Source organism: Scomber scombrus, chromosome 23, assembly GCF_963691925.1.
Source record: "Scomber scombrus chromosome 23, fScoSco1.1, whole genome shotgun sequence".
In the NCBI taxonomy this organism is placed as follows: domain Eukaryota; kingdom Metazoa; phylum Chordata; class Actinopteri; order Scombriformes; family Scombridae; genus Scomber; species Scomber scombrus.
Window position 1 is genome coordinate 17051446 of NC_084992.1, and position 13053 is coordinate 17064498.

A 13053-nucleotide genomic window follows, 5' to 3' on the forward strand; every position below is an offset into this window, starting at 1 on the left:
AGAAACATATGTGTGAGTGCTCATGTCTCAGATGGGACCCCCCCTGGAGAACATTAACATGGGTTACTGCAGAAAAATAAACTTAAATTTACATGTACAGTATATGCTGATTTCTTAGCTAGATACATTTTGATTTGCACGACTTCAAATGCAAAACATGCTGTATGTGATGATGCAAAAAGGCTTCCTCTGTACTGCAACACCTCAGCAGGTGTAGATGTAGCCACAGGAAAAGTCTCACATCATGCATCTATGCTGCACTGCAGCTAAATGACTTGAGGACATTTGAGTTGTTTCTTTGGGTGCTCTGTGAATTGAATCTTGTGTTCATGTTGGAGAAAGTGAAAGAACAAGTTGACAGCTAATGCTTCAATTACAAATGTATTTATCATGGCTTTAAAACTACTAATTCCTAATTATGTTACATCCAATATGACAGTCACGTGACATACCTGTGTTACAGCATGGAAACACTCATGGGAGGTTAAAGTACAATGAAGTGAGTCATCTCATCTCTGCATGGAGGTAAAACAACTGTAATGATTTCTTCTTGGTCTTACTGTTGAGGAAAATGCATGCATTTTGAGATATTATTGCTATTACTCACTATAGTAATTATTTTTTTATATTTTTTCTTGCACTGTCTTCATTTAAATTTCCTCTCTTTTCTGATATTCTTTAATAAAAGGTTTGCAAGGACAAGTGAGAGGAGCAGGATGGAACTGTATTCAATGCTACAGTATGTCTATAAAATGAATAAAAATTAGTTGGAGGACAACTGAGGGACATCTAAGCCTGTTAAAAGATTTCGCATCCATAACCAATGATGAATTTGCCATTTTCTTTGCACGAGCTGGCCAGCTGGACTCATGGTTCAGATCTGTTTTTATTACATTGGTAGTGCACTTGAATAGTACATGGAATATCTTGATTTTGTGTGACCCAAAGGAGGACAATTTCACCCATCCTGACAGGATTCCTACTTTGTTCCATTATAGATAACAAGTGGAGATGCTGGGGATTGAACCCAAGACCTCATACATGCAAAGCATGCGCTCTACCACTGAGCTACATCCCCTCTGGTAAGAGAAACTTTGTTTTCTATTTCTAACTTTATCTGAAGAAGCAGAAGGAATGGTATCAATGTCCTTCATGCATTCATTACTAATCACTTACAAATAATTTAGGTAAAATGATAGATCCACGGATTCATCGGTTTATAAATCACTGTATCAAATCTTATATTGTTCAGTTTATTCATGTTTTTTAAAGGAATACTTTGAAATTGAAAGTGCTTTTTTTAACCAAAACTTATAATGAATAATAATAAATAATATTAAATAAAGTTATATCTGGTTTATTTAAGACATACACCAAAAGAAATGGAAAAATCATAAGTTGTGTTTCTATGGGGAGTTATGTGCTGTATCTATTTCTTGGTTGGGTCTAATGACTTCCAGCAAAGAACATGAATGGATGATCAAGGGCAACATGAATGTGTGTACCAAATTTCATTAAAATCCAACTGGCTGTCAAGACATTAAAACCAGAACTGTCAGCCTCATGGTGGTGCTAGAGAAAAAGTGAAGGGATCCACAAAATCATTAGAATGTATCATGTAGGAATAATGAATGTCTGTACAAAACTGAGTGCCAATCCAACCAATATTTTGCTGGATATATAAAAACGTAAACCCACTGTGCTACCAGGATAATGAGTGTCTTAACAAATTCCATTAGGTTGTTGAAATAATCAGCCTGGACCAATATAATGGATTGACTAACCAAGCGACTGACATTGTCATCTGATGAGACATGCTGCCAGGGTTGTTGTGTTTTATTTAATCTGCACACATCCATAATGCCATTCTTATATATAATAAAACAATTCAGCTGGAGGACAAGTGGGAGCCTGCTCCTCTAGCATTTTATTTGCTAGAGCAGCTTCTCCTTTTGGTTATATTTCTCTATATTCCTCTTGAGGTAGTAGGAAGTGTATTTTTTAATGAAAGCCTTTACAGAAAGTATCTTTGACTAGTGTGTGTCTTGTAGTATTCAGAGGAGAGCATCAGTTGTTCCACTGTTGATAAGAGCTGGAGATGCTGTGGACCTCATACATAGTTTTAAAATTTAGTCTTTATTAAGAAAAGGAGTGGAGGTGGTATGTGCATGAATAGTTGAATCCCTCTCCATTTATTGGTTACTTATCACACAAATGTTGTAAATATATGTTTTTTTCACCTTTAGGTTAATATTATCTTGAGTGACTGGGACAAAAGTTCACACATTCCCAAATCTTTTTGGTGGAATGAAGCTAATTAAATGCTTGAACCTGAGTGTTGATCTCATTCTCCAGGCTTACCTGGCCTTAGTAAAACAGTTCAGACCCACTGCCCGAATCCCCCTCCTTCTCCAACCTCAATAAAACACCAAAATCTATTGTTGGGGGATTAGTGGAAAAGGTTTTGCACCGTTTGTTCCATTTCCTCCTCAACAGAGGTGAGAGATGGGGGGTAAATCAGCTGGCAGCAGCTGTGATACAACCACCAGCAGGGGATATCACACAGGGCGGAGATTGACCCCCATGCTTGTCTTGTAATCTTTTTTAGTCAGGCATTCTGGGTGAAATGTTTCGATTCAGCACCAGATTTCTACCCTCTGCTTTTATGTATTCCCTCAGATTGACAGCTTGATTGATAAATTCAGACAGATGGAGGGCGCGGAAAATGTGCGCAGGTGCAGTACCAGAGGTGGAAAGTGTAATGGGAAACAGGGACGTGGGGGTGAGAGAGGTTGGAGGGGGCAGTGAGAGAGAGAGTGAGAAGAGAGAGAGAGAGAGAGAGAGAGAGAGAGAGAGAGAGAGAGAATCAGGGTGCACTATATCTTAGTCTAACATTTAATTAGGGAAATGAAAGCTGTTAACTAAATGAGTGTTTCTCTATGTGTGTGTGTGTGTGTGTGTGTGTGTGTGTGTGTGTGAATCTGGTCTGTCTGCACCTCAGGGGCAGAAGTCCCCAGCCTTTTGTGACCCCCCTACTCATCCTCCCACCACTCTCCTCTCCCTCCTCTCTCTCTCTCTCTCTCTCTCTCTCTCTCTCTCTCTCTCTCTCTCTCTCTCTCTCTCGCACGCACGCACACACGCACACACACACACACACACACACACACACACACACACACACACACACACACACACACACACACACACACACACACACACACACACACACCCATGCTGTTACTGAATAAGCTGTGGAAAAGAATTAAAAACCATGACTGCATGCTTTACTTACTTAATAGATCGGTCACTGTTTTGCTAGATTGAATGTAAAAATGACTCCCTAACACACTGTAGATTCATCTTTTTGAACAAATTCACCACTCCTTTATCTGCCCTGATGTCAATGGACAAGGTCAATGTCACATGCGTGTGTGTATGTGTGTGATTGTGTGTGTTTGTGTGTGTGTGCGTGGCCTAAAGCTGATCAAGGAGCAGCTCAGTCTGTGATTCCGAGCCATATAATTACATTTGCTAGAGGAGGCGACTTGTCTGCCTCTCTCTATCTTTTCTCTCTGTCTGATTTTTTCTGTCATCCCGTCCAACCATAAAAATCCCTCCAGCTCAACCAGTGGCCCCCCGAACCATTAGTCACACACTCACACACAAACACACATATACACACTCATGCAGACACCATTACACACATATAAAACCTTTGGCCTAATACGGTTCTGGTCTTACTGGATACACGCATATGCTTATAATTTGTACAAATATGTGCACACGTGCATGCAGGCGTGCAAAAACATTCAATACTGTACACACACACACACACACACACACACACACACACACACACACACACACACACACACACACACACACACACACACACACACACACACACACACACACACACACACACACACACAAAGACAGATCTACAGACTTGTGACAGTGCATAAACAGGCATGCACACTGACACACACACATTAGCCAAAGGAGTGCAGGGTCACGGATTGCAGCTTCCTTACATCAGGGTCTGAATATTAATGTGCGGGGACAGATAAGCAGCCGTGGCAATCCCTTTAAGGCCATACTCCTCTCTGGTTGGTGCTTCTAGCTAATTTATGCCAATCTGTGCACCCAATTTATGCAGATTTGTGCTTCAATTTGAACCAATGCGTGCATAGTTGTTTGAAGGCTTCAATCATTGTGACTGCGCCTGTGCTGTTCTCTTTGTCTACTTATCTCACCGCCTCATTCACCGATATCTGGGAGAACCAGGCTATATATAGTGAATGTTTTTAGTGCAATATGTAAATGAGCATCTGGATCGTTTACCTTTTTTTTTTAGCACTTGCTTTACCTGTCCAAAAGGGGGCAGCAGTGAAGTTTATAGTCAGCTCTTAGAATATCAACTGTTTTCCACAGCATTCATTATTTCTGAATTTAAGCAAACCCTCTTCATTTCCTTCATACCAGATGCACTGCAGTCAATATGAATGATGACTAACCCACGTGTGAAACTGGACATCCACGCTGACATTGATAAATATACTAGCCACCCAGAAGTCATGGGTGAAGGCAGGGTGGGGTTTCCTCAAGTGCCCTCAGCGCCAACGGCCGTTGCAACTGTCACTGATGAAGACATCCATTGTGATATTGGGCAATGTTCAGTCGTTTAAAAGTCACCGACTGCGTAAAGATGAGATGCGCACAGTGTGAGCTTAATCGGGCTCGATTAGAGACGGCGCCGTTCACTTCTTAGCTCCACTTGGATTTTCTTTATCATCGCTCCCTCACCTCTGACCCCTGTTCTCCTCCTCCTTCCCCCTCTTCGTCTACCAAATCCTCTAATCCGGGCTCCTCTGTGACCCCTCCCTTTTGTCCCCGAGTTGGGGTACATGTCTGCACCCCCCCCCCGTGAAATCGGTCCGTCAGCATCGCTAGCCATGCTGCTCTCCTCCTGGGAGAAAGAGACAGAGCGGGAAAAAGAGAGTGTATGTGTTTTTTGTGTTGCAGTTATGTCTGCTGTACGATTATTCCATTTATTATTATTAAATGTTGAAAATACATAATACACACATATATACAGTATAATACAACACTCTGCTGTTGCACAACCTCTCTGTGGATGATTAGTGTGTTTAAAGCCTGCAGATCACTGACCTCACAACTACTGTTTAATCATCTTTACTTTAAAGGCTCCTCCCCCTCCATGATGTCAGATGACTGACAGATGGATTAAGAAACACCAGACCACAGGAGCAGAGTTAAAACTGCTTCTTAAATGTGCATTCTTTAAATGGACATTTTGGATAATGGAGAAAAAGCAACAACAAAACAAAATAAAAAAACCTCTGCAGTCATATACTCCACCTTTTTGTTCTTAATCACTGGAAAGAAACTAAATACTTGTAAGCTCTTTCCCTCTCACATGGAGTTACTGAAGGGGTTAAACTATTTCAACAATAGCCATAAATGTAAGGGTCGTTCAGTTCAGTGCAGGGAAACACTGTGTAAAGCATTTGAACGGTGGCTTATCCTACTCAGAATTAAGTAACAAATCAGCTTTTATTACACATTAAAGCCTGAGCAGAATGGATTTAGTCCTACACAAAGTCATAGAATGTTTCATAGCTGGAAATACATCCAAAGAAAAATATATTAACAATAAGGTCTATTTATCATTCTAGTTCTATTACACATATGATACACAGCTTGTAGTTTCACAAATGTAGTCAGACAGAGAATTAAATTAGGTCTCAAGTTACAAAATGATTTGAAAAGGCCAAATGTGTCTCCAATTAGGCTTCTTATTAACAATTTACACTCCTAAAAATGACTTTTGGTTTCACTCTCAAAAGCCTTGATTTTATTGTATGACACGTCCACAATAAGGAAATAGTAGGATATAATGGTCAAGGTTCAACCTATGATTGATGTCATTCCCACACATGACTTCAAATATTAACATCCAAAGACAAATTCAATTTCAGCATTAGCTCTATATTAATCAGCTGTAGGGCTTCTGAAGAAAATGACCTCATATATTTAAAACACAAATAACCCTAGCTCTGCACCTGTCGCCGTGACATCACCCCCTCTACCTGTTGTGTTGTGTGCCTTCACGGAGGGCGGGGCACGAGCTCCTACTCCCAAGCTCGAGCTTCGCAGCAGAACAGCCTCGGCCACCAGCCTACCAGATCATTGAACACCCGCTCGTGCGCCCGAGCCTCACCGATACAACACGGCGCGCTGCGGGATTTTGTTTTTTAAATCACGGACTTGATTATCTTTTTCTTGTTTGAATTTACTGACATGATCTGAAGCAGAAGGCGAGCGGAGGTTTGTTTTGTAGCAGCGGGACAGGCTTGGCGACACCGGGGCACAGACCGGTGATAAGAGCGAGGCTTCAGCTTATTATAGCCCAGGACACCGGACGTTATTCCTGCACGAGAAGAGACGCTACTTTGGATTACTTTGGCACACAGTTTGTGACTGCAATACACCACAAATATAAGTAGAATAATGTATCTTCTGTTTCTCACTGTGTCGCTTTTTCTTTAGTGGATAACCAATCCGTCACATTTACGCTGAGCGGATGCATGCCCTTCTGTGCGCTTTGTGCAGACTGCAGCTCCGTTAAAATAGTCATCTGTGATAGAATATCATAATCAAATATTTGATTAGGCATTATTGCATTCAGAAGTAATCACCCTCAACTCGTTCATCCTCATCTTGGACCGAGCCCTGCACAATTTTGACAGAACTTAAGAGAAGCGGATCAGGATCAGGATGCGTAGCAGCTGAAACCACGAGTTCGGGACTTTGGTGTTGAAATCTAGATAGAGAGGGCGGACCTCTACCTTTCCCTCCCGGACCAGGACAGGAGACCCGAATCAAGATGACTCCTGGCGGTGTGGTGTTGATCCTGCTCCCGGTGTGCTATCTGCTCTCAGGAGCCTCCGCGGCGACTCTGAGCGGGCATAAAGGTGAGTGCAACCGGCATGGTGGAGGAAAACACAAACTCAGAGCGACAATATTGATCATTAGTAGTGGTGATCAAAGCTGATGTGATACAAAACGAGTAATTTTCTCTATAGAAATAACTTCTCTCTATTTTATAGGCTGATTTTATGCCTTTTCAGTGTCTTTTTGCAAAGAAAACACAGGTACCAAAACAAATCGTTGGAGCAACTTCACCATAGTTTGCACATGTTGTTTCATACTATTTAACCATATGCACAGCCTCAAGAGTATCCCTGAAATTATTTCTGGTAAGCTTTGGCTGTGTTGAGAGCAAATAATCGTTTTATCCAAAGTTAAACCAGCATTTGTGCAGTCCACCTCTCTGCTCTGCCGTTTTACGCGCTGAGGGCGCAGTGCCAAAACGCTGCCTTCTGCCTTTATTGTTGCTTTGATAAATGGTGATGCTGGCGAAGCAAGCAGGTGCCAGACGTGTTCTGCTGAAAGCCAACAACAAGTGCAACAGACTGGGCAGAAACACCGGGCTACTTCATCCAAACACGCAGCGGTTTTCAAATTTAAAGGGACAGTTCAGTCAGGAGGGATTGATGCCTGCAGGGGATTTTGTCACTTCATTTTCCCTCCTCTGGAGAGGGCAGAGGTCAGCCTCTTTTGTAAGCTGGCAGTGATTCAGCATCTTGTTCAGGGGGACACTTCAGCAGAGCGGGTGCAAGAGCCTGAACTATAGATTTAGAGGGTGGGTGTCTTGAGTTCATCCCGCCCATCCAAACTTGCCATCACTTTTCCTAGAAAGCGGTTGCATGCATCACATTCTTGGCTATTATGCAAAGTCACGTCTCCTGTGCGATTGCATTTTGTTTGCGTGTTTATATGTTGAGCAAGAAAATGATGAGGTTAGCACGAGCGAGCCAGAGACAGATGTGGAGGGCTCAGTGAGTGGAAGGCAAGCGCGGCTCTCTAACAAGCTGCCTCTTTGTGTTGTGACCGGCGAGGTCATCAGCTCAGACTCGCCAGCCTTCCTGTTTTCTGGAAAATGACAGACTGCTGAAATGGAAGTTGTAAAATGAAAGGAGATATCTATCACAACAAAATAATAAGAAGCTTATGGTGCAATAGTGCCTACAGAGCTATTCTGTGACCCTTTGGAGATTGGATTGCAATGCGTGAGAGTGTTTGTTTATCTCCATTTGTACATGTTTTGAATGTTTTCTCTTTGTATACAGAACTGCAATGTGTTTTTGTGTATTTGACCTTATTGTTTCTTCCTCCTGCATTTTTGTCTTCCTTTCTTTCCCTTTCACTATTGTGTCAGATGAATGTCTCCTTGTCCTCTCTGACTTTCTCCACCTTGTGATGATGTTTACAGCCAGATGCAGTGAGGAGGAAAAGATTTAAAGGTTGCGTCACTGTGTCTGTGTGTCCGTTGAACATGAGCCTGTGCTCCAGCCGGTCACCTGACTGTATTAATGGGATTTGAGCCACTGCTGCTTTAACCCTTTGTATTTCCAATATGTGATCAGCCTGCATTCTTCAGTTTTTTCTTGCTGTTGAATCAGGCTCACCAGCTGAATGAATGCAGTGTCTGTAAGTTAGCTGCCTGTCTCTGTGTGTCATTATGCAACTTTGGTCTGTGGCACGCTGGCCCCACAACAAGTACAGTCGGAGCGAGTGCCAGTAAACAGCAATGAGAGCGGAAGACACTCAAATACGATCCCCCCACAGTGTCTTTATTTATATCTGTAGATATAAACTGTTACTGTTTTGTCCAATTAGATGCACAGGTGTTATCTGCAGTGTGCAAACATGCACTTGAAGCAGATTACAGGAAGTCACAATGATTTTATTCCAGTACAGGTAAACGTAAATGACATCCTCATCAGGGTGTATGTCCGTGTGTGTGTGCATGCTTCTGTGCTTGCATGTGTATTATGATGAATGATTAAAGCCTATTATGTAAGGCATTGTTGTTGTTATGAACAAGTAGTCAGGTGGCGTGTGTGTGTGTGTGTACTTGGTGTGCATGCACAGTAGGCGACAGACTGCACAGATGAGTGTTGACAGTAATGCATCCTGCTTGCAGCTGCAGCTCCTCTAGAAGCCTCTCTATGCTGGCTGATATTTATGATCTACTGAGACTGAATCTTAATAACTCTGGTGATTCCCAGCCCCCCTTTTTCATTTAGCACCACCACAAGTTCAAATGTTTATTAAGTTTGTTTCCTGGTGCGTAATTATCATTATAGCCTCGCAGGGCTATAGTGTGGTTCTAGACATTGTCTTGTATTATGTATGATACTATATACCTTATGGTGCATATTACTGTTGTGCTTCTAAGAGGGTGTGTTGGCCAATTAGACTGATGAGGAATTGTTCCAGCTCTCTGGCAAAGTGTTTGAGGGAAAAGTCGTAAAACTGCTTCCATGAAATAACACCCACTGCATAATGAAGTTACCATGAGAGGGTGGGATTGTAATTCAAAGAAATTACAAACAAACCTATTAAGTTGGTCATGACTGTGCTTTTAAAAGCAATTCAACATCTGGCAAAAAATTGGCAAAGTGAAACTGCACTTCTCTAATAAGTAGCTTTAAAGATATTAAAATCATCTAAAGCAACAGCATATAAATGTACTGCACATTTTATTCAAGGTGTGGTTTGTTACAGATGCCACATGAGTGTTATAGACAAATCTCCACTTGGCTTTACATTGTGTTTATGTGTGTGTGTGGATCTGTAGTAACAGGAACACTATGGCTTCTCTTCCAGCTCCAGTCAGTTTCACTGGTCTAGCAGCCGTTTTAATGCCCCTCACGTGAAACTCATTTGGGTGTCGGCACACAAGGGGAGGGTCTGGCTCCCAGCCGTGCAGCGACTGCATGGATCAATGTCCATTTACAGCAAGAGAGAGAGAGGACATGCGTCTAATCTGGTTAGCCTTAGTTACTAAGAAACAACGCAGGTATACATGAGAGTAGTTAGCATGATGTTCCTCTTAAGACCACCCAGTGATCATCTACAGTACCACCTGCTTTGTTAGCAGATCAGCCCGCCTGCCTGCTCACCAAAACTATACTTTTCTTTGTTTGCAGTCAACAGGAGCTTAACAGAATCTCTATTCAAACATTTATCGCTCCACTAACTTTCAGCAACGGGACGTTCATTGCCTTATTGTACTTTTCTGTTTTGGTGCCAACATTTGTACTTGGCTAGCTGTGAAGTATGTGTTTGTGTGAGAGTGGAAGGTACTTCCTTGTAAAAAAAAAAAAAAAAAAAAAAAGACTACTCAAGGCAGTCTGAGAAGTTTCATTACAGTAATCTAGTCTGTGCTTCATGTGTGTTTTACTTGCCAGGTAAAACTGTTGCTGCTGATTGATATTAGCATGGAAAAAGTCAACTTTAATGTAAAGGTAAATTCTCATCATTGCAATGTTTCCAGATGAGAGAAAGCTTGGGGGAATTATGGCAATAAGAGCATAACCACATTAAACAATCTGAAGCAGGCTGTGTTTATCAGAATACACATGCGGACTACACTAGATTATGTGTTCGTGTGGAGGCTGCATTGTTGTCTCCCACCAGGGAATATGACTTGGTTATGCAAAGACAAGAGAACAGTCTTTCCTCCTTTCTCATCCCTCCATCCCATTCTCTCTCTCTCTTTCTCTGTCATTGTTTCCCCAACCCTCATCCCTCTCTTTCCTCTAAGTGTAGCTGATAGGCGCTGGTGGATTTGAGTGGTACCATGGGAATGGAGACATGGCATCAGAAATGCTTTTAGCACTTCCTTCATTTTTTTCCTGATATGCCTCAGCTCTCTGCTTAGCTTGAGTGCACAACAGAACGCTACGACGCTTTAAAACCTGTCAACCTATCTTTATCTCTCTTTCACTCCGTTGTGAATTTCTCAATCGGTTTGAACGTTCCCACCATTGCTCTTAACTGACTCCAAACTTAGCGTCTCTTTCTATTGCCGCTTCTTATTTTTATTTTCGTCTCTTTCCTCACTGTTTTCTGTTTACTCCAAATCCCCTGTTTTCTCTGCTTTTATTATCCTTCATGTTTTATCTTCCAAATCCTCCTTTCTCTCTCTTTTCCACTGAGCAAAGCGTCAGAGAAAAGGAGACTAAGCTGATGCTAAACCTCCGACTAAAGCGTAAACAAAGTGTTAGCTGGGTTTTTTTGCCAGTGGAAAACATTTCTGCTTAGCATTACGGACTCGTGTGAAGGCTTAGTAATATTAGATTTGTGGAAAAAAAAGTTTGCTAAAGTTGGCAAAATTTGAATGAGAAGAGGAGGAAGTGAGGATGTGAATGAAAGAAGGATGAGAGGAGTAAATTCCCAGCCGTTATCCGCCACCTACATAAAAATATTCTCTCCCTCCTTCTTGCATTCGTCAGCAAAGTTCATTAGCTTCTCATACGCGTTTGGCTCATAATGCTCCCTCTATAAGCTCCCCGACATCGGCTCTGACTCTGAGAATGACATTAGCGCTGCACACGTACATAGTTGTTCGTGCACTCTCCCACGTTGTTTGCGAACGGTCAGCCCACACAAGCACTCCTGTGACTGGAGCTTGTCACTGTAAAGGTCAATCCGAGTCAGATGTCAAAGGCCACACACACACACACACACGCATTCATTCACACACACACACAGTCTACGCAAGCAGATTGTCTTTTCTGCATTCCCAAGCCGCCGTCATGATTGGGATTCTTTGGCGCTCCATCCTTAATTCTGCATCTCTTTATCTATCCCCGACTTGTGTGCAGTTTAAACACAAAGCACTCAAAGATCAGTGATACAGTGCAGTGATATTGTAGGTTGAGTTTTAGGAATTCTTCTCCGCCCTTTCATCTTTTCCTCCATCCCTTACTCCTTCCAGCTGTGCTCTAACACCCTCGGGCATAAAAATCTCGCAAAAAAATGTGCCGTGTCGTGACGGTCGATACAGCGTTTTAAAGTCTGCTGAGTGTTCCTGATTTAAAGTCTTGCAGGGTGTAGCGGAGAGGGCACGCAAGTGTGAAAGAAGAAATGATTGCAGTGCCCAGCTCAAACATATATATCATGAAGACATTGGAATTCACTCCTTGCTTTCGCCCCTCATCACTCTCCCCTTCAGCCCTCTGCTGCGTGAAAATCCCATCTGATAGAAAGCAAGTTGAAACCAATTATAATTCGTAGAGAACAGTTTTCAGCATTTAGACACAGAGGGGTACACTTAAGCCGTAGGTTTTTTTCTGCCCCTTGTTCTATTTAATTTTCGGTTAAGTGCAGCCTTTTTAGTATTTTAATCAAACTTAGACAATCCCGGAGGCGTTATGGATTTAAACTTTTATTTCACGCAATCGGAGGACTATTTTTTTTGTCTGAGAGGCCACGCTGTTCAATAATGCAGACTGTGCTTGGGACCAATCATCAGTCTTATTAATCAGTATTGATCATATCGTTCAACAGCTCAAGGTGAAGTAAAGGAGAACAAGGAAGGACAGAGAGGAGGCAGTTGAACAGGTTGTTGAATTTTATGAGAAAGGGTAAAATAGATCAAAAGAGAAAGAGGAGAGGGTGAAATTAAAGGGAATAGGAACATTGGAAGTGGATCAGATAAGCTTTGGGGGAAAAAGGACAAACTATTTCTCATTGATGAAATGCGAAGGGTGCGATTGATCCGTCTCGTTCAGGACAAAAGCCACCGGACAGACGGGAACTGTGGGGCGTCACAGGCTTAAGACAAGGTCAGAGGTCACGCTGGGTCACCTTGTTCATGTTTAGGCACTGACAGCATCCACTTAACCTGCTAGCACGCACATGCAAACTGCAGTCACAATGAGACAGCCCTTTTGAGATTTGGTGGCTGATTGGAAGTCTAGAATCAACAAAAGTCCTCAATCAATTAGCATATATCAGTCAATATGTCTGTCTGATGTCTTCTGGCCTTTCTGTGTGTCTACATATATATGTGTGTGTGTGTGTGTGTGTGTGTGTGTGTGTGTGTGTGTGTTAGTGTGTCTTCAGTCTGGTGAGTGTATCCATTAACGGAAAGACATGAATGTGAAGGCACGT

The 13053-nt window shown here is 42.2% G+C and overlaps 1 protein-coding gene and 1 non-coding gene across 2 annotated transcripts in view; one reads left to right on the forward strand and one right to left on the reverse strand.

The window, feature by feature from the left end:
* Nucleotides 1–1006: 1006 nt before the first annotated feature.
* trnaa-ugc (transfer RNA alanine (anticodon UGC)) lies at nt 1007–1078 on the reverse strand. Its single transcript has one exon. It is a non-coding gene; the product is annotated as a tRNA-Ala (tRNA).
* A 5478-nt stretch (nt 1079–6556) lies between these two features.
* sema4f (sema domain, immunoglobulin domain (Ig), transmembrane domain (TM) and short cytoplasmic domain, (semaphorin) 4F) overlaps nt 6557–13053 on the forward strand; it is a 50794-nt gene continuing 44297 nt past the window's right edge. The window contains exon 1 of the mRNA XM_062445101.1: nt 6557–6998. Within this exon, the coding sequence (XP_062301085.1) occupies nt 6911–6998 (88 nt within the window). The 5' untranslated portion in view covers nt 6557–6910. The remainder of the gene's footprint in view (nt 6999–13053) is intronic.